The sequence below is a fragment of the Symphalangus syndactylus genome, chromosome 17, assembly GCF_028878055.3.
Source record: "Symphalangus syndactylus isolate Jambi chromosome 17, NHGRI_mSymSyn1-v2.1_pri, whole genome shotgun sequence".
Taxonomy (NCBI): Eukaryota; Metazoa; Chordata; class Mammalia; order Primates; family Hylobatidae; genus Symphalangus; species Symphalangus syndactylus.
The window spans coordinates 30,823,584-30,848,318 of record NC_072439.2 but is presented as its reverse complement, the minus strand read 5'-3'; the positions used below and the strand labels follow the sequence as shown (position 1 = coordinate 30,848,318).

General features: G+C 38.7%; 1 protein-coding gene across 1 annotated transcript in view; it reads right to left on the bottom strand.

The window, feature by feature from the left end:
- LRIG3 (leucine rich repeats and immunoglobulin like domains 3) overlaps positions 1–24,735 on the bottom strand; it is a 47,180-nt gene that overhangs the window by 6,381 nt on the left and 16,064 nt on the right. The window contains exons 4-14 of the mRNA XM_055249420.2: positions 12,406–12,537; positions 11,742–11,885; positions 10,260–10,403; positions 9,770–9,913; positions 9,229–9,372; positions 8,253–8,333; positions 7,274–7,345; positions 4,988–5,059; positions 4,337–4,500; positions 2,023–2,343; positions 267–548 (exon numbers count right to left, since the gene is read on the bottom strand). Coding sequence (XP_055105395.1) covers positions 267–548; positions 2,023–2,343; positions 4,337–4,500; positions 4,988–5,059; positions 7,274–7,345; positions 8,253–8,333; positions 9,229–9,372; positions 9,770–9,913; positions 10,260–10,403; positions 11,742–11,885; positions 12,406–12,537 — 1,700 coding nt within the window. The remainder of the gene's footprint in view (positions 1–266; positions 549–2,022; positions 2,344–4,336; positions 4,501–4,987; positions 5,060–7,273; positions 7,346–8,252; positions 8,334–9,228; positions 9,373–9,769; positions 9,914–10,259; positions 10,404–11,741; positions 11,886–12,405; positions 12,538–24,735) is intronic.

Here is a 24,735-nt window from a genome sequence, read left to right as displayed (position 1 = left end):
GGTGATCCCCCATAAAAGGGAGGATCGGCCCCTCTCTTCAGGATGGAGGGGGCAGGGATTCACCTCAGTGGCCAGACTTGAGGATGTCATGCAATCCCTGACTTCAAAGTGTTCAAGAGGCCATTTGCATTAATACTTCCTAGGAAAAGGCAATGCCCCGTAGATCTTCATCTCGTACTCTCACAACTTCTGGTACTTAGGGACCTTGGATGAGCTAGTATCTTCAAGACTGATTTATACTACAGAATCTTAACAAATTCACCCACCTAGGACAGTCAGAGTTGCATTTGCAGAAATACTTCCTGCACTGTTCTGAGCTGTGCAGCTGTATACCCCAATGTCCTCTATCTTCACATCCACAATAAAGAACACGTCATCCTCGGGCATCACATGCATGCGTCTCTCCCGTGCAGCTGGGAAGTCTGTGCCCCCATCCTTCTGCCAGGCTATCTGGGGGGCTGGGTGCCCCACAGCAGCACACTCCAAGCGTGCCATGGCCCCAGCTCGGATGGTGAGGTCCATGGGGGTCTTGGTGAATGAGGGAAGCACTGAAATCAGAGAAACAATATAGGCATTAGCACAATGGAGTCTTACAGGTTCACTTGCATTCCTTTTTATTATTTTTTTTGTTTGTTTGATACTTACAGATTGTCCCTGACATAGATTGGGCAGGGGTTAATTCCAATTTCAAGTCAAGGAAACTAAAGTTGAGATGGAAAGATTAAAAGGCTTGCTCAAGGTTACAGATACAGAAACAATGAAGTCAGGATAAAACAGAGGTCATCTGATTCTCAGAATGAAGGTCTTCCTGCTATTTTCTGCCACTTTTTAGTTTCCTCAATAATGAACTGTGAGATCTTGGGCATATCAGTTAATCTCTTTGTACCCTGACCACTCACTTCATCTATTTTTTTTTAAAGTCTCTCCTGGTAGCGCTAACATTCTGTGACTTTTAAGATATATGTTTTGCCCTACAATTTAAACTCAAAACTGTTCTATGTGCCAGGCCACAGCCATCATTTGCTGAGTGAATGCATTAATGAATCACATTCAAAATCATCTACCATGGCAGATACAGATAGTTAAATGATAAAGTGGCAAGGATCCTGCTGTAAAACTGTATACCTACCACACAAAGCAAACAAGAATAGACTTCTATTAACAGTGGCTAACAGTGCATTTACTGAGCACTACCTTGCAGCCATTTTGCTACATCCTTTACACATATTATTTCACTAAATGAGCATAATGCCTCTAGGGGGCAGGTCCTATTATCCCTAATTGAAAGATGTGGAACTGGAGGCGGAGACGTGAAGTAACCTGCTGAAAATCACACAGGGGTGGCAGGATTCACACACAGGCCTCTGAATTAAAGGCAGTGTGCGTCCAGCATGATGCTTTGCAGCCTTCCAGGTCAGTATACTACACTGTAAACTCTCAAAGAGGAAAACACGGCCGGGCACGGTGGCTCACACCTGTAATCCCAGCCAGCACTTTGTGAGGCCGAGGTGGGCAGATCACAAGGTCAGGCGTTCGAGACCAGCCTGACCAACATAGTGAAACCCCGTCTCTAATAAAAATACAAAAAATTGGCCAGGCATGGTGGCGCACGCCTATAATTACCCAGCTACTCAGGAGGCTGAGGCAGGAGAATTGCTTGAATCTGGGAGGTGGAGGTTGCAGTGAGCCGAGATTGTAACCAGGATGTCATCCAGCCTGGGTGACAGTGCAAGATTCCGTCTCAAAAAGAAAAAAAAGAAAAAGAAAAAAAAAGAGCAAAACATGTCTGGTTCATCTCTGTGTTACTCACCACACTGAGTATGGTGTCGTCTTCAACATAATTGCAGGTTTAGATACAAATAACCAAGAATGGTAATTTTGTGGAATGAAAGGTAGGGAAAGGAAGAGTCAGGTGGGGAACTGTGAGAAGAAAAGACAGGGTTAAGATTAAGAGAGAAAAACAGGTGCTTTCTATTTCTAAAAGGTATCTTTAAATGCTAAAGGAAAAGTCAGATCACATACTATTTACTGTAAGCTTGGCTTTGACAGAGTAGGATGAACCGAAGTGATTGGAGATGACACACTGATATTTCCCCTCACTGGCAAATTCCACCTCGCGCAGCCGAAGGATGGTGGTATACTCCATCACCTCGCCACCTTGGGCCCGGAGGTGTGCATAATTTTCCATTTCGGCATCATGCAGTAGTTCATTGTCTTTTTTCCAAGCAAAAGTCATTGGGGAATCACTGCTGCTGGCAGCTGAGCAGATGAAACTCAAATTGGAACCTTTTATTGCCGACTGTGTTTCTGGCTGAACCGTGATCTGGGGTTTGGGAAAATCATCTGTTCAAAATGGAGAGGAGGAGACAAAACAATGTTAAGGCTCAAGAGTCCAAATACTACTCAGATTTGAACACCAAGAAATGCAAAAACAGCAGCTTAGGTTTTACCCTTTGTGTATGTTTTCCAGATGGACTAGCAGTCCCCGTGTTGACATGATACACTGGGAGAGTGTTTAAAGTAACTCATTCATCTCGAATACAGATGGAGATCTATTTATCAATCGCTATTACCTGAGAAAAGATTGTTATTTTGGAGCTATCAGAAAACCCACACTTTATTCCTGATCCCTTATGCTTTCTATAAGTAGAAGAAGAAAGCAGTTTAAAAACTTCCAGGCTCAGGGATCATTTTTGAATGCTACTACTATCAGAAACTGCAACTGTTCCCATGTTCTCCCCAAATAAGGAGCAGCAAAATTAAGAAATCAAACATCAATCATGATTAATCAACAAAGACAGCCATTAACATTCCATTTACCAAAACAGAACCATTATTAAAAAACAGTAATTTAGGGGTAGAGGCAAAACAAACAAACAAACAAAAAAAAAAACAAAACTGATAGCAAAACAAAAAGCATCTGTAAAACAAACTGTAAGACACTGGCTTCGGCCTGGAGCTTTGAGAGGCCAATCATGCTGCTGTGCTACCCTGTCAAAGCTACATTATAATTAGAGCTAAGCAACTCTTTCATTCTAAACAGTTATTTTTAGTTCTCTGTTACTTTTTGGAAAAGTTACCTTTTTGAACTTCAGTTTCTCAGCGATGATCTAAACCCAGAAGGAAACATCTGAGATCTACCAAAGCGTAACATTTGGGTGCTACTACCATTTGAAAAAACAACTTTTTATGTGTATTGAATGGGTTATGGGGGATGCTTTGATAACACCAGTGCTGCTATTTCTCAATGTCTGCATATTGTAATCAAGGTGGTTTCTTTTCTGTATTATTCTGAAATTCTCATCTAATAAATCGATGTTCAGATTCACAAGGAAGTGAAAAAATCTATGGATACTATACATATGTTTCAACGTAATAGGGGGATCAGATCTTGGGACTAAAAAAACTATGAAATAAGGACCATGGGAAAGGAACAGTTCAGGCCCTTACAGATGAATGCCAAAAGCTTATTCAGTTCCAAAAGCTACATCAGAGGTTTTACTTCCAGAAACTACTGGCACAGCTTAATGCTGCAACCTAAAAATATATATCGTGGACAAAGCAGTTTTAAGTAAATTTTTAAATGCCAATGCAAAAGAAGGTTCTTAATATTTTAACACCCATGCTTAAATAAAAGCAAATTCTGATTTACTGTTTTATAAAACATATTTATTTTTACAGAGGTCTCCATGGCAGCTAATAGTAAATAGCAGCGTTATGTAATAGATAGAAAGTTGCACCAGAGATGAAAACTTTTCTTTTAAATCCAGATCTGCTACTAACTAGCTATGTAAAGTTCAGGTAACTAGATTTCTAATGCTGAGATTCTTGGATGCTAAAACAACGAACCTTAAAATTATTTATAATAAATTCACATTTCCTATTACTTGTAAATGTTTTACCTACCAATAGTTAATTTTTTAGCACCCCATAAATCATTAATAATTTTCTCTTTCATGTAAACCTCCCAACACGCCTCAGAGTTGGGAAGAGAAGAAAGGAGAGTCCCCATTTCATGGATGCAGAGACTAACATTTAGGGAATTTAAGTTAAGTAGAAGGGCTGGGATTATCCTTCCATTCTCCCAAGATCCAATTTCATTCTCTTTCCACCACACCATCCTGATGCCAAAACAAAGATGAAGCAATTTTAGAAAACTCTCTTTCCCATCTGTGAAATTAAAATAATCAGCAAACTATAAACCCATTTTCCTCTACCTCAGCAGAAATAAAAGCTTTATAAAGAGATCATAAATCTGTTCAAAACCATTATTTGGATAAATGGGAGGGGGAAAAAAGAAGAATAAATAAAAGGCAAGGGCAATACTTATACTCACCACACACAAAGCCATCTGGGCTAACAGCAAAAATGCTTCTTCCTTTTAGCAGCTGAGGATGGGCACAACTGGCATTTACAAAGCTCTGAAAGTTGTTTTCCGCCACCCACTGTGGGAGCCATTTTAGTTGGCAATCGCACAAAAGGCTTGATGTATTTAAATGCCTGAGGAGAGTAATTACATTCAATTTGTTCTGTATGAAATGCAGATTTCTACAAGTAAACTAAACCCAAGTAAATATTAACAAAGCAATGAATTTGGAAACTGAATACACACATCCCATGGAATAAGTATTCTACAGTCAATTTTAAAATACAAGAAATGTATCTAGCATGATTTTCTGTTGTTCTTACTGTCCTACTGAGACGGAAGGGTTGATTTATCGAAAGTTCCTTACAACTGAAAAAATTACTACTATATTGGGTGACTGTACTGTATTTGTTCCCACAAAGTTGCGAATTTAAAATAGAAAGAAAAACTCATTTCAACAAAAAGAACAAATAAACTCCTTTTTTGTTGTCTAGTATAAAAATTAAGTAATGTTAAGAATGTGCTAGGCACTTTTTATAGATATATAATCTAGGGTGACACACCATATGACAGTTTTCCCCTGTATACTTTCAGACTCCTAGAAGGAAAAGAAAAGCTTACAATTGTTGCAGTTTCTTCATTTGTGAAAATGCATTGCCTTGTAAAGACATGATTGCGTTGTCACTCAGGTCTCTGAAAAATCACCAAATCAAATGCATCAGAGCAAACTACCATCATTTCATGCTTTTGGACAAAGTTTGGGCCCACACTGCCCACCCCATTTGCCGAACAAATACTCCCTCTATGTGTTAAAATATATGACTGGGGTAACCTCAGAAGAATCCACTGCAAAGCTTGTGCTGAAGACCCAGGGCATTTGTACCACAGATAGGTTTTGTTTTAGTGAAAAAGATTCACTTTCTGTCATCACTTAAAGATTATTTGATTCATTAGGGCCCATGCTGTTCTATTATTTTATTCTATTACTCTTTATTCCAATTAGCAACTATTAGAACCTTCTAAATATACAAATAAAATTTCTCATAATTATGCTTTTATAAAACATTTACACAGTATTTTTGAAGATATGCACTCAGTTAAGTGATTTACATGTGTTACTGCATTTATTCCTATAACAACCCAAAATATGATGGTAATTCTACTTAGCTCAGCACGAAAGGGGAAGGTAAGGGTTGAAACAGTTATTTTCAATTTCAAAACCTGTGCTTTTAACCATTAAACTAATTCTGTCACCCACAGCTCACTAACATAAACGCAGTAAGATGTTCAGACAAGATATACTTGTTAAAACAAATACTTCAGGCAGGAAATTCATAAAATGAGCACATATTCTGGGTTAATTCTCTTTATACAGAGACTTATAAGCACTCTGTATTAAAGTAGTCACCACAATGATTACCACTCTGTTTTTCTTTACAGGGGTCAGAGTATACAAAGGGAATATTGAGTGAGACAAGTGGGAAGAGAAGACAAAGAAAGAAGGGACCAGACATGGCTAGACGAAGAGGCTGGGGCAATCAAGGAAGATTTAAGAAAACTGAAGCAGAGATTAATACTCCACTGATCCACTAATTCCACTTTCCCAGAAATGGAATGGGCCAAATGACAAACCCTTTTGGCTAGTTTTCTTTTCAAAATAATCAGTTTCAATAAATAGTGCAATGTTGATCTGCCCTTCCAAAACTCAGCTTTGCAGAATCATTCTACTATAATTTGAACTGCCACACTCACTGTCAGGATGGCTCACGATCCAAGTCTCCCTCAGACGAACTGGTGCAGTCAGAAGGTGACAACACAGTGGTTTACAGATAACAGCTAAATCTTCACTCTCAATACATAGCACACATAGGAGAACCCAATATGTATTTTAAATTGTAACTTCTTTTGTCCTGGTTAATACATATTAAAACTTCTGGCTACAAGCATTCCTTAACAGTCAGAGTAGATATTATACATTCTTTGTACTTTTACTGTACAAGCGTAAAACATACATCCATGGTTATAAGCAGCTGGTTGGTTCCCTTAGTTAAAACATGCAAGTTTTAATTCCTATCAATGTTAGCTAGCTTTCCTCTCTTAGTGGCTGAAAATTCCTGAGCCCCTAAATGACATTTCAGAAATGTGTGCCAGGAGTTACTAGGAGTTACTGGGAGTAGCGGCAGAGATTGTACAGGCAAGAGCTAGTGTGATGCAGGGACACTGTGAAAGTCCGGGCAGCTCTGGGTTGAGTCCTGCTTCTGACAGCTACTAACTGATGGGTCAAGAAGAAACAAAAGAAAACAACAAAAAAGAGAACAATGGTAAGGGGGGGTTGTATGTTTCATAATTAAACAACAATAAGAGACCAACGATTCTCAAAGTAGTGCTAAAACTCTCCTGTGTCACTCAAGGATTGTGGAACATTGTCTCTGTTCTTTAAAAGCCAAGTCATTTCCTTTAACTGTCCAATGGAATCAATAAACTCTTAGAACCTCTGCTTAACAATAAAGATAATAACAGCTATTGAATTGTATTCTGATTCAGAATTAAATGAGAATATATGTGACTATGTGGTACAATGCCTGACATATAGTGGATGAACTACATCTAGTAGTTTTTTTTTTTAATTAAATAATCACTGTTTGAGAAAAACAATTAAAAACCCATTAAGGAGATACAGCTTTTGTCCTTAAATACAAAGGAAAGCATACACCTGTATACTTCTATATAGGTAGGTAGGTAAGTAGGTAGACAGAGAAAGAGATAGAAAGATAGGGAGATGTTTAAATATATTTTATGGAACCAGAAGGATGCCAACAAAACTACATTCCAGTTTATCTTGCATGACACGTAAGTAAAAACCATCTTAGAGATTCTCTTTAGGGTAACTAAATTCTAGCTACTCACAGATGCTCCAATGCATCCAAACCAGTGAAGGCTTTTTTAGTAATAGATCGGATCCGATTTCCTTGGAGTATCCTGGGGAAAAAAATTACATTGGAACATTTAATTTAAAAAGCCATTTTGGGGTGGAACTCTCATAAACAGAACTGCCTTTTAAATTATGTGTGAGCAATTCCATTTTCTTCAATTAAACAATATACCCTGTAAAAATGTGTCCATGCCATCTATTTCAGTAATGTAGTTGAACATGATTTTCAAAGCATTCAACAAAGAGCACAACAAAAATAGGTATTCAGTAAGTCACTCGGCTGATTAAGTTAAATCATTGTTTCTCAGAGTCCTTTTAGGAATAGGTAGAGACTTTATTTCAAGTAAACTGTCTCAGAACACTAACAAAGCAGGTAATAGTGAACGTTTTCTCCTTTCCCTCCTTCTCTGTGGATACCTTCCATCCACAGGAGTTTGGGACTATGGGGAGCTGAATTTGAATACTGCTGGCTTAAAACATGTAATCTGACCATCTGCAAGGCCATTTTATGGCTAATTATAAGATGTGTTCATCCTGTTTTGCTTGTAACCTACCACAGCATTATCAGTGGCTAATAGATTACTTCATTAAAAAAATTCCTACGAGGACAGTACAACATTGAGGATTTCAAAATGTGGAAGTGCATGCACTAACTTTTACACAACGATAATTCCAAAAGTCTAAGCCCTCAACATAGATGAAAATTATTATAAGGATATTAAAGTAAATTACACACACTAAAGTGTTGAATAAAACACTTTCACCTAAGGAAGAAAAAGTTAATAATATACATCTCGTGCAACAGCAGGCATTTGGGGAGAGGATCAAGGGTGGTAACCAGATTAAGCACCGATTTCTCATCTCTTCATGATGTCAACTTGTGTAGCCGACTTCAGTGAAGACAACATTTTTAAATCAAAGAGTGAGCTAAATTATGAGGCAATTCATACTCACAGCCGCCTCAGTTTGTCAAGCCCAGAGAAAGCACCATTCATGTCTTCAATAGTCCAGGAAATTTCATTGTTCTTCAGATCCCTAATTTTAAAAGAAGCATTCCTTTTAGAATGATAAGCTCAGAAAGCCTAATATCACCACCCAGGTGGCATATCATTTGTAAAAAATTTCTCATAATTCCCCACATTATCTCCACCTCTTTCAAAATAATAGAAAACTCTTTTTCTCCTACTTACTTCTTACACCCTGCCTGACTCCCTCAACAACATTTTAAGCTTTTCCCTAAAATCAGAAAAAGCTGACACTGGCCCTATTAATTCCTCTATCAAAATGACTATATTCTGAATGATCCGAACAGTCTGAAAAATACATTAAACTTTAAAACCACTGTTCCAACCACACATGCAGAAGTTCGCCAAAGCATACAGTATGTCTTTCAATTATGTAATGCTTCAAATAGCGAACAGAGCAAAAGTTTCTGACAGAACAAAAATCAAAAGCCCATTGCACAACCTTAAATTACCATTTGAGAAATTTTCAAAGGTCAATTAATTCAACTCCCTTTTCTTTCTTTTAGGACAGAGATCAGGTTGAGGATGTAACTGGCATGATAAACAGTATCTTCCTTGCCCCTTGTAGACCTTTTTGCTCTAAGTAATTTTTAATCTCTATTTTATAAAGAAAACTCAGTGGACTTAAAATTGTTTCCCTCTTAAGCAGTTACCAATTTCCTGGAGATCCTGAGAAGGTTCACTGTAATCACCAAAACTAACTGATGACTGTCCTTTTAATCCCTTTACGAAACACATATGGATGAAATGGATCCATTTTAATCAAACTGATCTGGGAAAGATTAAGACGCTACTTCTGAGGCTGTATGCATTTCCTTGACAACAAAGGAAATCTGCTAGGAGAAAAGTGGGCATGTTTAGGAACCAATTAGGTTCGTGTACTGACAGCAAAATGTGTAACTTACAAAGTCTTTAAACTGGAAAGCCCCCGGAAGGCACAATCAGCAATGTAGCTGACTCTGTTGTTCCCAATGTGCAGTGTATTTAGTAAGCTTAGGCCAAGGAAGCTTGAATCATCTAACCTTGATAAGTGATTGAAAGTTAGGTCCCTGTAAAGAAAAAAAGAGAAATACAAACAATAGCTTTTATTTTTCAATTCAACACAATGATTCGTCTTCCAAAAGACAGGTACTGTATGAGCTACACTAATCCTTATTTTTAAATTCTGCCTTAATAATACCCAAGTAAATATTTCTAATATCAGTAATTAAAAAAATACATTCTCTTTACTTGAAAATAACCATCAATGCTTTTGCCAACGTGCCATAGAACTGCAACAGTAGAATTGGCTTCAACTTATCACAACAAAAAGAACACTAGGTTGCATGTGAAAAAAGCTGTCACCTTGGAAACTTTGTTATGAAAATTTCACAGATCAGTGGTAAGAAGCTCATGCCCTGGCATGATCCCTGCTCTCAAACCTGAGGAGAATAAAAGGCAACTCACAGCTCACTGAGCTTCTGGCAGAACTCCCAGGCATCAGGGCTGATCCTGTTGATGGCATTTTGGCTGAGATGAAGTTCCTGCAGCATCAGCAAGCCGTAAAGCCAGCCTTTGGTAATCTCTGTTAGGTTGTTATGGTCCAGCTGCCTACATTTACAAGAAGAATCAAAAGCAGGATCAAAACTTCATTATCTAGTCTCTTCAAAGGGGACATATGATTACAACCTATTACATATTCCTACTGTTATTAGATGTTTAACTTTTCTTATATGAAGACGTCAGCAAAAAAATACTATATAGTCTATACTATACTAAATTTAGGTACTTATAAATTATCGATCACATTACCTGAATCAAAACTGAATACTGAATTATAAATAAGATTGTGGATGATGAGATTTTAACATAGGATTTCACATAAGACCTACTGAATGTACACTGAGCATTCTATGATCATACTACCTCAGTAGGAACTGTGATAACCCGCACTTACAAAATTTCCATGTTGCTCAGCCCCCAAAAAGCTCCATCCATAAGTTTCGTTACTCCATTTCTTTGCATTTTCAGAGACTTCAGAGCACCAAGCCCTTGGAATGTCAGTCCATCTACACTTTTAATCTTGTTTCGGTTCAATTCGCTGCATTGAGTATTACAAGAGTTAGCTTATATGACAATTAAATTCTGGAGGTAGTAATAAAATGTGTCATTACTACAATATAATTAAACCAGTCAGTGTTCAATTACATAGAGTGTTTTCAGTTTCTAAACATTTTTATTGCAAAGAATTTCAATTTGTTAAGCAGGCAGTGAATTTCCTACTGAAATGTGTCATGTGTTTTTGGAATAATATAATACTGAAACTAGACTGCACTTTAATTTCTAAAGTCTTGTCCACTCTGTATAGACACAAACAAATTAAGATTTGTTTTTAAACAATCCAGAATGAGATTATTAAATGTTACACTAAAACATGAGGTCTATCAAGGAGCTGGGCTTCAAGTTATCCTGTACAATCTGTTTACAAGTTGGTTACTATCTTTCACCCTTCTTTTTAGGTTTAATGCTTTCTCTTTAAGGCAGTAGTTCTCAGCCTTGGTTGCACACTGGACGCAACCTGGGAGTTTTAAAATTTAAATTTCTGGGCCGGGCGCGGTGGCTCATGCTTGTAATCCCAGCACTTTGGGAGGCCGAGGTGGGCGGATCACAAGGTCAGGAGATCGAGACCACGATGAAACCCCGTCTCTACTAAAAATACAAAAAATTAGCCGGGCGTGGTGGCGGGCGCCTGTAGTCCCAGCTACTCGGAGAGGCTGAGGCAGGAGAATGGCGTGAACCCGGGAGGCGGAGCTTGCAGTGAGCCGAGACTGTGCCACTGCACTCCAGCCTGGGCGACAGAGCGAGATTCCGTCTCAAAAAAAAAAAAAAAAAAAATTTCTGAAGCCTGGATCTTACTCTTAGAGGGTAAGATATAATTGGTCTAAGGTGTGGCCTGGGCAGTGAGATTTTTAAAAGCTCCCCAAGTGTTTGTAATGTGCAGCTAAAGTTGCCCTATTGCAGGAGTCTGTTCACAGATCGCTCTACCATTATTAACAAGACAGATCTTTACAGCCACTTAAGCTATCAAGAGCCTCCTGGAGTTACTGGTATTATTCTCATAAACCACAGCTGTTGAGACCTTGGATTTTTTTCAGTGCCCCACAATGGCACGTTTGTACCAGCGTTGTTCAACGATTACACTGTTCACTCTTTCAGTAACAATCTAACATGTCTTGTCAAGCAGCGGCTGGCACGAGGTGACGAGATGACGTTTAAGGCTCTTTCCAATTTGGAGATTCTACACCTCCAACTCTCAAAGGAAAGGCAGCAACATCCTTGTTCCTAAACTCCTTTTCACCACATTGTATAGATTTTAAGGAAAAGATACCAAGAGTTTGGAGGAGGTGAGAAACAGTATCTAAGAGGACATTTGACTTACAGGTGTTGCAGTTGGGGCAGTTTAAACATCTTGGGTGGGACAGCTGAGATTCGGTTCCTGTTCAGCTTTAACACAAGCAGTGTGTTGGCCAAATTGTCAAAATACCCAGGTTCCATTGATGTGACTCGGTTGCTGTTGAGATACCTGTTGAAAGTTTAAAGATGAGCTTCTCCTTCTGATTTATTTGCAAGTTAAAGTGCAGGCCATCTCTGTATTAGAAGGAGTCTCCAGAGAACCTAACCACCAATGGAAACTTAAAATAATTACTTTTTAGGTCCTCAAGGACAGACGTTAAGATTCACACATGCTGCTGGAAAAAGAGTGATTAAAATATGTGACGGATGCAACTTTTTAAATAAATATCCACTTTTTATGACATTCATTTATTAATAAAACATAGCAATGGTCTGATTTTGTTTTTTTAAAAATGAGCACTTTTCATGCCATCTAGGTTTTCTAATAAAAAATATCTAATTTTTTGTAATCTAAAAGTGTAAGAATAAACTGAAGATTGTGGTCGTTCGAGCTTACAGCAAATTTCAAGTCAATAAATTATACTTTCGATCCATCAGTAGTAAAGTAGACAGAGTTTGCTATATCTTATTTTTTCATTGTAATATTTTCATTACAGGTGAAAGTTTTTGCTAAAGAAAGCTTTGCTTACAGATATTTGAGCTGTAGGGCTGGAAATGCAGTTTTGAGCTCTGAAATATTGTTGCTGCTAAGGTCCAAAGTTTCAAGGGACTGAAACTCTTTCAGATGTTCAGGTAGTATTTCAACAATCCTGTTTCCAGCCCTAGAATTAAAAGAAACCACAGTTAACAAGGTTAACGGTGCAACAATCTGAAAGAAGAAAAATATTTTCTATTCTTGACTGGTTCTTCAGAAATATGGAACTGACTAATCTAAACAGTACTTTTAAAAGTTAAACAGCAATACCATGGCCATTTTAAGTTATTCATTAAATTAAAAATCATAATATTCAAATATGTGGAAAACATTCCTATATAAATCCGGGGTTCTGTTTAGCAGCTGTGGCTGTCTAAATGCTATGCACTTAAAGACAGCGGTTTGATTTTTCTTTATCCTATTTTCTTTTTTAAAAAAATTTTTATTTATTGTTATTTTTTAGAGACAGGGTCTCACTCTGTCACCCAGGCTACAGCGCAGTGGCACACTCATAGCTCACTGCAGCTCAAACTCCTGGGCTCAAGGAATATTCCCACCTTAGTTTCCAAGTAGCTAGGCCTACAGGTAAGTGCCACCTCATCTCGCTAATTTTTTTGTACAGTGGGGGGTCTCACTATGTTGTCTAGGGTGGTCTCAACTCCTGGCCTCAAGCAATCCTCCAGCCTCGGCCTCCCAAAGTGCTAGGATTACAGGTGTGAGCCACCACACCCGGCTATTTTTCTTAACAGCTCTGCTCCCTTCTCCTTATTAAATGGTATACGAAATGCCTAACACCAAGGTGGCATACCAGGCACTCATGAGTTAATTCCCTATTCCTTCTTCTTGATTCCCAATCTATTTCTAATTCTTCTCTTGAAAAGTGCCCATATTACAGGTGCCAATGAATTTAAAATACTTGTCAGATTGGGGATTTTTTAGAAGCGTGCTAGAGCGATCCCCTTTTCTTTAAGAAATAGCAAGTTTCAAGGCACTGCCAGTCTTCAATACCAATGAATATGCTCCAGCCCTTTCAATAGTACAAAAGTATTACATAAGAGCACTCCAGTTTGAATAATCCCTTGGTATAATTAGATCAAAACATGTTTTACATTAAAAGTCTTAAACATCAGACCATGACGTCCAGTATGGCAGCCACTAGCCACATGAGGCTCTTTAAATTTAAATTAATTCAAATTAAATGCTAAAATTTAGCTACTTAGTCACAGTGGCCACATTTCAAGTGCTCAATAGCCATACACTCCTGGCAGCTATCAACAGTACAGCAGACATACAGAATGCTTCTACCATTGTGTAAAGTTCTATTGGTGAGTGTTATACTGAACAAATGGAAAGAAACAAACAGAAAAAAAAAAAAAAAGAGGCCATTTCAAAGTTCTTCAAAAGTCATCAATCAATATAGTAACTCCCAAGGGAAAAAGGAGCATTAAATGACAATTTTGTTAGAAAATAGCAATCAAACGGATGTGCAAGTCATCATAATTGTCATATTACATCAGGCAGTTTGGTCTTTTTTAGACCATCTTTTGGCAGGAGAAAATAATGTCAAGGTAGAAAGGTACCTACAAATCATAGAAAGGTCTCCTCTTTACAACGCAAGGAACAATGAAACAATCCGAATGCTCTGAACAGAATTCCGTGTCTTATATAAGTCACACGCTGGTGTTTGTACATGGTCTGCAGTTAATCTTCAATTAAAAAGAAAACTTACAAAATATATCTTGTGTATTTTTTGTACCCAAAACTGGATTTCTATAGTGTTCTGTGCTCTTCTGCATTATTATAACTCATCAGTCTCTCACTATCGCTGTAGGTTCCCAAGTGATCACCTCTTACGTATTTTCACAAAATCTTGTGCTGCAAGCTGACCAGCTGCAAGCTGGTCTTCTCTGCCATACTGAGATATTCTTAGAAGCAGAATTCTCTCTATATATCACCCTTAGAATGTGTATAAAATCTAATAATATTGAAGATCGATTCAGTGCCAAGCCCCATGCTAAACACTTTTCATATATGATGCCCTTTAATCATAATAAAATTTCTCTGGTACAGCCATTACAAAACATCTTAAAACTAGGGCTTTTCACCTAACAAGTTCAAGCATTCCCCAGCCAGCTCAAAGAATAAGCCTGATTGTTCCTAAAGCAATCCCTTAAGGCTTCTTTCACAGAATACAGAGTATGAAAGATATTCTGGCATTTAATTTCTTATGCAGATATGTACCTCCCTTGAAAAGGCCGTTACTTCCCACCTTGCAAAAACGCTGAACTTCTGGTTTTAAACTGTTCTGGGAATCTACCCTGGCTCACTGAGCCATGACCATGCCAACATTAAGAATGCCCCAGAACAGAGGCCCTCCCAATCTGTGCTTGCCCACTTTGCAGGTGAGAGGAAGCCCCAGGGCTTCCATGTATTTACCATCTACCAGAGTCAGATGACTGACTTTCTGTCAGGTGCCACCTTCTTCACAAGAGAATAATAAGGGGAGAAAATGGGCATACATTTTATATTTAAAGAACAAATTAAGAAAGCTTCTCAAAATATTGTTAAAACTCTTCTGAACAGTATTTTTAAGGACTGTAGGTGGATTGTCTTTTTCCAACTTTAAAATCCAAGTCATCAGAAAGTCTAATGTCAGGTAACTAGCATAGATAATGTATATCTTAAGAGCCGAACTTTATGATAACATAAAGTTTTAAAAAAGAGACGATTCAGCAGTCCTATGTACAAGTCACAAATGAATATCAAGCCCTTCAGATTCCCACAAAGTCTTAGAGGCTTTTGTTTAGAGTCAAGTCAGCCATGACCTCTGATTTTGACCATTTCCCACATCTGGATTTGCCTGTGTATAAAGTCCTTGATCTAGCTGTGAGGTATAGGGTAACGCAAGTGAGACAATTAGTCAATTCCTAGGTCCCGGAGATGGATTCCATCCAGGAGACAAGCCACAAGGCCTTAGGGTCAGGGTGTGTGGGTTAAATAAAACCACACTGCTCTAGGGGACAAAAGTTTTCTCTTAAATGCATAATCCAAATGTTTGCATTAGTAGGATGTCCTCCTACAAACACTGGAGTCACTCTGAAGTGCCTGAGTGCCCCTCTCTCTATCCCCTCCCCCATCCCTAGCCCTATCTCCCTTCAAACTTTGCATCTGGTTTTGGTCCCCAGGCTGTCTGAGGCAAGCATAGCTACACTTGTATTTAACAACAACAAAAACAAAACACTCAGCTATGGATGTGTGCAATAAATAAAGCAAATTAGTTGGGGGCGGGGAGGCAGGGAGGCCCACAAATGTCTATCTATCACGTTGGTCAAATAAGGCTACCAGTTAGATAACAGACCATACAATCTTTGGTTTATATATTCGTTTGTTTATAAGGTAATTATGAACAAGGTATTAAAACTGCCAATTACTTGAGTGACGAATAAAATTTTCCTTGCAGTAAAAGTATGCTCCAGCCAAAGCCAGCAATTTCCTGAACTGCACACCTCCTAAATTGCAGTGTGAAAGTGCTCAGTTATAGATGGAGCGTGCACAGTGCTGTCTTTGTCAGCACTGCTTCCTAGCACAAAAATCCCTTACAACTGCCAGAATAATAGTCCCTGTATCACAAAAATTTAAATCTGTCCTAATGGAACTGAATTAAATCCAAATACTCGTTTCTTATTAGCTCTCAGACTGACTGGCAAGTAACCACCTGATATACACCATAACAGTTTAAAACAAAACAAACAAACAAAAAACTTGCTTTGAATAATAAAGAGGGCTAAAAATGGGAGACTACCTTAAAAAAGGTAGATTAAAAAATCTTTTTTATCATCTAAAATCCTCAAAAAAAAAACATATTTTATGGAGTTGGTCAAAAATATCCACTTCTAAAAGACAAAGATTCAACTCAACCCCAGCTTTAATTTTTCTCCAAATAGGAATAAATGCCAAAGTTGATCAACACATTAAAAAGCACTGTAGTTAATTAATATTTTTGGCAGGAAATGTGCAACGCTTGAACAAAAACAAAACTCTGAATACCTTTTTCCATTACTTAATGTGGAAATACCATCTTTCCATTGTTCAAAAATCACAAAATAAACTGTAAATACTGGAAGGTGTTTCAGTCTCGTACAAATCCATCTTAGAGACTAGGAATATTTTGGTCTTCTATGTTTGTTGATAGTACAGGGAGTTCCACGGTTAACTAATATCTGAAGTGAAGTATAATTAGTCCCCTGTGGACACACAGACCTGGGGACTTGGGTTGGTCAGGAATGCCAGATGGTTCCCTCAGGCTTCTAAGAGGCCACTGGAAAAACAGGAGTCCCAGGTATTTTGGCCTCAGCTTCTCGGATCCAATGATAATGGTTTCATTTTGTTGCCCATTTCACTTCTCAGCCACTTTGCCAAATACCTTTAAAATGCAGAGGCAAACATGGCTTACCATTTTCATCTGATGATATTTACTCTGAGAGCACTGGAGTTCTACATGAGCAAGATGGACATGCCCCTTGACCTCACAGAGCTTAAAGTCTAGTGGGGGAGGATAGCAGGCAACAGGGAGCTGTCCACAGCGTGGTAAGTGCAGCGACAGGAAAGGAAGAGTGGGCAGTGGAAGTACTGTGGACAGACTTCTAGAATGTTGGAGGCCAGCAAAACTTCCCAAAGGAAGGGAAGAAACGGCCATACTGAGATCTGTGGGATGAGTTAGCTCCGCAAGGGACAGTAGAGGCTAGTGCTCTAAGCCGAGGCAACAATTTGGGCAAGTGAGAGCAGAGCAAAGCTTCCCTTAGACGAAATGGAGGAACACCTGATGGCTGAGTACAGAGTGCACGGGTGGAGACTGGAGAAAGAAGAGGCTCAGGAGTGAGGCCGCTGGAGATGACAGCAGTCAAGCTGGGCCCTGGAAACCACATCAGGCATTTGACCTTTATCTCAAGATCAACTGTGGGGAGGGGGCCAGAGGATGTCAAATGGTGGGGTGACAAGATCACATGTACATTTTAGAATGGCTACTCTGATGGCTGTGGGTGGAAAGACTGGGAGGAGGAGGGCACGACCAGGTGCAAGGGCACCAATTGGAGGCTCCTAACTCCATGCAGGACAGATGACAGAAGGATGACAGGCGACCTTGATGCCCACGTGTGGGGCGAAGCACCACACTTCCTCTGGTTTCCAGGGCACACACCCTGCTTCTCTCCTTCACTGACATACAGGTTCAGCTCTTTCAGCTCTGCAGCCTCTGGCCACAGGGACTCAGTTCAGCTCTACTGGAGTTCTCATTCACTATCCATTACCATTGCATTTGGTGCTTCTGATATGGGAGGTTTTGTAAGACACAGAGTGCAGACTAGGGTCCCCCTGTGCTCAGGTGTGAGATGCTACTGCCCAGAACAGCCCAATACTGGCATTTTAATGCATCTGTAATCACTAAGAAAATGGATAAGTGCATTATTCTCACATATAAGAACTGTGCTAGTTTGTTCGGATACTCTTAACACCTGCCTTGAATCTAAATCTGGACCAAATTAACAACAATAAAATGTAACTTATGAGGTTAGTGATATGACCACTTAGTGTGATGATTGGTTCTACTTCTTGATTCACTGTAATCTCCAGAAAGCATAAGTGTCTCAAAAGAACCTTCATGCTCTCTTAAGTGGATATAAATGGTGTTAATTTAATTCCAGGGTCTGAAAAGAGAACCACAGAGTGGAATATTCTTTGTTAGTGAGGAACCAGAATATCAGGTTTTCTCACGCTGGAATACCTAAACCAACCAAAGTGTAGCTTCCTGATGAATAAGGTATATCTGTCAGTAGTTTTAGCTGTCTCCTACCTAGTACACAGATAACAGGCAGCTTAAGACCTTGCAGCTGTGATGTGTAAGGACATACAATCTAGGCAATTTAGAGAAGGTATCTGCATGCAGCATTTGCCTTTTAGAGGATGTGTGTGCTGAAATTTAATGTGAAGCCATTTTTTATGTTTGCAATACCATCTTTTCTTAGAATGCATCACTCTAACCACATCCCCTAAGTCCAATTCAGTGATTGCAACTAACAAATTGCTGAATCTGTGGTCATTCCATACAAACAACCATCGAGCAAGCAGATTAAATGTATTGACTGATAACAGTCGAGCCTGGCCCCAAGGAAATACTAATTTCTATATATAGCTTGCAAACAACCAGCTTAGCACCATTTATAAAGGAATTACAAACTGTTAAAGAAAACACTACATTCTGCAAACACATTAAAGGTCACTTATATTCCCAACAATAACCCCCACTCCCTCCGAAAAGCTTCCTTGAAAACTATCTTGACTGGAATAACTAACACCCCATAATATCAGGCAACTTTTAACAGAAATTTGTCAAGCAAAGAACTCCTCTCATATAGATAAAAAATAAACTGCCTCTGCTCATCTCTTTTCTAAAAAGATAATTAAGAGGTTTCATTAAAAGAACACATGTTTAGACTGGTCCATTGGTACTGTGGCATCAAAGAATAAAGCTAACTGAGGAAACCTGTGTAAGGAGACAGATTCTTGATGAAGAACTAAGGACACTAACCAGCAAACGAGTGTTGGTTTAAGAAGCAAAGAATCAGTTCTTTCAGCAAAAAGTCAGGTCAACATAAAATATAATTATCCTTTGGATCACAAACATAGTAAAGATGGCCACATATTAATATTTTACTATAGAGGTCCTGCAATAATCAGTGTCTTATTCACGCACCAGTCATAACACATTAAAAATGAAAAAAGAAATATGAGCCAAGCTCCACGGTGCATGCAAGTAATTCCAGCTATTTGGAAGGCTGAGGTGGGAGGATTACCTAAGGCCAGGAGTTCAAATCCAGCCTGAGCAACATTGCAAGACCCTGTCTCTTAACACAACAACAAATAATCAATAAAAGAAAAATAAGTCAAAAGCCCCATTCACACCACATACAAAACAGCCCTTCTTTGATCTCCAAGTATAAATTCAATCTAGTCCTTTATGTAAATGGAAATTTGAAAAGCAAATCCTAGAAGACAACAGGATAAAGAAAACATTGAAAAAATATTTAATCTGAAGTAATTTATGTACAATAAAAATGGACTCTGATTTAGTAAACTTAAAAATTTTTACTGTTTCTTTTTTGGGGCAGAGGCCTTCCACAGTCATTTTCACATGTCGGACCACTGATCTGGTTTGAGTCTCCCCAACTAGGCTTGTGATTTACTTGTCAGTGGAGAGAACCTCTGATTTATCTTTGGTTCCCCAGAATTCAGGATAAAATGAATGGGTACAAGACCCCAGAGTGAACAAACTAGAGTCCAGACACTCAAGAGCAGCTGCAGATTGCACCATAAGGATTTATCTTAGCTATTGTCCAAAATGCATATGAACATCAGAAAACAAAATGTCCATTACTGCTGCCAGCCAGAAAGCGTAAACATAAAACTGTGATACTCTATATTAATCAACCTGCTGATAAGATCTGACACAGTAATTCAAAAACTACAGCTCCCCAGAGAGGAGATTTAGATTCTATTCCTGGTTCTGTGTCTTTATCTACTATGTTTTTGTGAACCTTAATTTTCTCACCTGTAAAGAGAGGGAAATGAAATGAAATGATCTCTTCCAGCTCTACTGAGCTGTGACTCTAGATCTGGCTGAGAAACACTGCAAATGACCAGATTTGCTGTAGAGAAGTCACACAACTGCATCATGTAAATACTGTAGCCTCTTGTAGAACCTACCCTCCCTCTTGGGGGTTTCTTTCACCTCTCTCCTCCTGGAAGTCCCATTACCTGGCTGTCTAGTCTTCCTCTTTCTTGGCTTGCTCCTTCATTTTCCTGGGGTCTATTTTTGTTAGCTTTGCAAGAAACCATGTGTAAAAGCTGTCACTTCATGTTTGAAAATATCTTTACAGGACAATTTGGGTGTGTATAGTTTAGGTTATTAATCCTTTTCTCCTTTTTTTTTTTTTTTTTTTTTTCTTGAGACAGAGTCTGGCTCGCTCTGTTGCCAGGCTGGAGTGCAGTGGCACAATCCTGGCTCACTGCAACCTCCGACTCCCTGGTTCAAGCAATTCTCCAGCCTCAGCCTCCCGAGTAGCTGACATTACAGGCACACGCCACCACGCCCAGCTAATTTTTGTATTTTTAGTAGAGATGAGGTTTCACCATGTTGGCCAGGATGCTCTCAATCTCCTGACTTCATGATCCACTTGCCTCAGCCTCCCAAAGTGCTGGGATTACAGGCGGGAGCCACCGTGCCCAGCCTCTCTTAGGATTTTGAAGACACTGCTCGTGGATGATGCCAGCTTGGGGAGCCAGAGGCCATTCTGACTCTCTGCACCAGTGTTTTGTAAACTTTAGCACACATCAGAATTGATGGGCAGGGGCTTCTGGAAGCCCAGATTGTTAAGCCCACACCTTCAGGGCTTCTTTTTCACTGGGTGTGGGTGGGGACCAAGGAAGCTGCATTTCTACCAAGTTCCCAGGTGATGGTGATGTGCTAGGAGCACAGTCCTCATAGGAACATCTTTGCCTTGTTTTCATTGAGACGTAACTCAGTAGGTCCTTTCAATCTAGAAATGTATATTCCTCAGTTCCAAGAAATTCAAAATTTTATATCTTTCATAGTTTCCTCCTTTCCATTTCCACTGACATCTCTTTGTGAAATTCCAATTAGATAAGTGTTAGCCTTTTTAGTTCATCTTCCTATTTTCTTATTTTTTCCTCCCATGATTTCCATCTCTTTGTTTTTTGGTTCTTTTTTCTGAGTTTTTCAACTTTCTCTCAACATTTTTATTACCTTTTTAAAGTGTCTGGTATTGTATTCTTAACTTTTCTGAATATTCCTTTCACTGTTTTTTTCCACCACGTTTTTCTGATTTTGTGGACATAGTATCTTTTCTTTTCTCCCCAAAGATATTAAATTTGTTTTGATGTTCCTTTCTCCTTCCATTTATCTTTGTTTCTCATTCCTCATTTGTTTCAAATTCTGACTTCATTGTTAGAAACATCTTCAAAAGTCTGATGATCACTGGCTGCTCATTCATACTTAATAAAAAGCAGCACTAAAAGCCTCCTGAGGGCTGTGTGTGGTATGGGCTTGTTGAATGGTGAGTGCCAGCACAGGTGAAGGAGGGACCTATTTTAGGACGAAACAGCCACATGTCAGTTTCTGTGAATCTTCTCTCAAATTCTCCAATCTCCAGTCTGGTGAGTACAGCTTGGATGCTACCATCTGGGAAGGCTAACAGGAAATAAACTGAGGGCTGTGGGTGTTGCCTTCAGTATTCATATTTGACTTAATTTTCCTGATTTCAGAAGATGTTGCCCCCCTCAATCATCACCCCTGCACAGCTGGGCCTCCGTCCTGAATCCCAGAGACTTTCTATTTAAGGTCTCCCAAAATTAAATTTCCAGACCTCTGTGTCATGGGAAAGGTAGTTACTGGGCTTTGAGTTTTGGAGGAGAAACCTGGAGGTGTGATTACTTCTATCTTCCTGTACAAAAGTTTTAACCAATCCTGTTTTCAGTCCTACTCTGCACTCCCATCTTTATAGGTTCTAAATTCCTAAGCCACTTTGAGGTTCTGAAGCACCTTTTTTTTTTGATCAACTTCACTTTTTCTCTTTTAAGTCAGTTACAATTTATCCATTTGCTTGCAAAATTTGTATGGCATCTTTCATTCGAACTGTATCCTCTCTTCATGTTCTCTATTTTCTCTTTGCTCCCATTGGTATGCACTTTTTTATTCCTTTACTTTTCTTTTAAAGAGATTTTAGGAAGGAGCAGAGTGAAATAAATGCACTCAGTCCATCATACTTAATAGCACGCCTTCAATAGAAATTCAATGAATGAAACCAGTTTTTCTCTAAACACCAAAATAAAACCATTAAGTTACTGTAGTCTGTTTTACTGAAAAAAAATTCAACTTAGATTTGCATATTTTTAAAAATTAGCCTACATAAAGATTTTTCATTTCAGATGATAGTACAAACCAGAAAACACTGCACCAGTTATCATATAGACAACTGATTCCATATAAACACATCCGGTTAAACTAATTTCATTTTATTTTCTGATATGGTACACAGACCAACGGACTAGAATGTAGACACAGAATAGCTTTATTTCACCTGAGTATTTATTTTGTCCTTGTGAATAAGACATAGAAAGTGTGGTGGCAATTATCATATAGGCAAGTGAGTTCACATCCCTTGTCTTTATTCACAGACTGGCATTAACCTTTAGGGAAGCAGCTAGTGGCAGCTACTGTGGCCCTGTGCTGTCGACATTTGTATGAACATAGAGGTGTGAATGATCAAGTACAAATGCCACAAAACTAAACCTGTAATTCATATACTAGATGAATCGTGATCCAAAACCTCTCAACGTACTAAATAAAATATGCTCAAAAAGCAAGATGAGAATTGAGCTGGGATAAGGCAGTGTTTTGGAATTTTAATCAAGCATTTTTACAAGGCCTATGTAAAAGCAATTCTTTTGAAAAGTGACAACAAGCTTACTAATAACAGCTGACCACAAACTCAGTATGAGCCAATAATACAACATGGTACTTAAAATGCTAATATAATCTTAAACTTCATTAATGTCTGGTATTCTGGTCGAGAGATGACCCCACCATATTCTGTATAAGTCAGACCACATCTCAATTATCTTGTTCCGGCCATTGTGTTTATACTGTCATGCCAGACAGGTGTGTGATGGAGCGGACTTTAAGGCTCTAGACTTGCATTTTCCAGTATAACAGCCACTAGTTATGAGTGGCTATTTAAATTTACACTGAAAATTCAATTCCTGGGTCACACTAGCCACATTTTAAGTGTTCAATATTCATGTGTCTGGTGGCTACCACCAGGTACGATACAGATACAGAACATTTCTATCATTGCAAAAAGTGCCATTGGACAGCACTTCTCTATACCCCATGGCATACAAGAAATGGGAATGAGAATTTGACCCAGGAGAAGGGAATGCTTTAAGAAAATCTCGTATTTTAAGACTTACAAGAATTATGCAGAAAAGAGAATTGCTCTCTCCACCACACAGAACTACGACAATAGGTAGAAGTTGCTGAAGGGTAGACCTCTGCTTAACGTACAAAAAGACCTAGCAATTAGAATTAGTCACTACGGAAAGGCTGCTCACCAAGAATGAGCTTTTGTTCTTAGAAGTGATTAAGGAGAGGAAGGTCAGACAACCACTCTTCCAGGGATTTCTCTAGAGAAAAACGTCTCTTCTGATTCCAAGTTACTAGAATTATGCAACAACACACTAAACTATCAACAAATGGGTTACAACCAGTTATATAATATAATATAGCAAGCTGTTCCTAACTCCTTTCACTTTTTCTTTGAAATTTACATGGCAACTGTACTGAGGAAATTAAGACAGGAAAGGCCAGAGGAGAACAAGAGAAAGAGAGATTTACACAATTAATTGACTACTTCCCTGAGTCTGTAAACATCCATTCATCTTTGAAGAGCACTGTCCTCTATTCTAGGTCGATACTTTGTGTGGGATCACAAAGCGATGTGACTCAATTCAAAAGCATCTTATTCTCAAAAAAAAAAATTTAAAAAATGCACATTTTGATTCTATTTCATAATTTCTTATTTTAAAAATGGTTAAAATTGCTCATGCACACTAAAAATGACAGTCGAAGAATGTCTACCATGTTTATCCCACACTGTAGCATGAATGTTACCTTAATATTTATCCCACACTGTAGCATGAATGTTACCTTAATATTTCATTTTGCCTTCCACCTCACTCTAGAGACTGCTCTACCTGCTCGATAAAGCTATATGAGAGACAGGGAGACAGTGGGCAGGTGATTTTAAGTACTAGAAAGTATTAGAAAGGAGGTGTTTATATTTATAATTGCCTTTTCTTTCATGTGTTAAATTTAGTACTTAAGCAACTTTCAGCCAAAGAGAGAGGAGGTGGTACTGCTAGAGCTCTGTTTCATTGTTTTGGTCTCTATCAAACGAGGGCCCTGAACCTCTGCCTTATAGAAGACAACTGAGAAACCAAAATAAGGAAGAGAAGGGGGAAAAATAACTAGGCCAGGACAGAGACACATGTTGAATCTTGCCCTCCCAATCATGAAAAGAAACTGGCTGCAGCTTTATTGTCTTGTCTCTCTTGGTAGAATAAGTCTCCTTTTGGCACAGAGAAGTCTCTTGGTAGAAGTTGTACCTGATACTTTAAAGCACCAATTGAAATGGCTATTAATAGAATGAAGGTGAGAGAGGGCATGAGGGAATGGTGTGGGTTCAGGATAAAT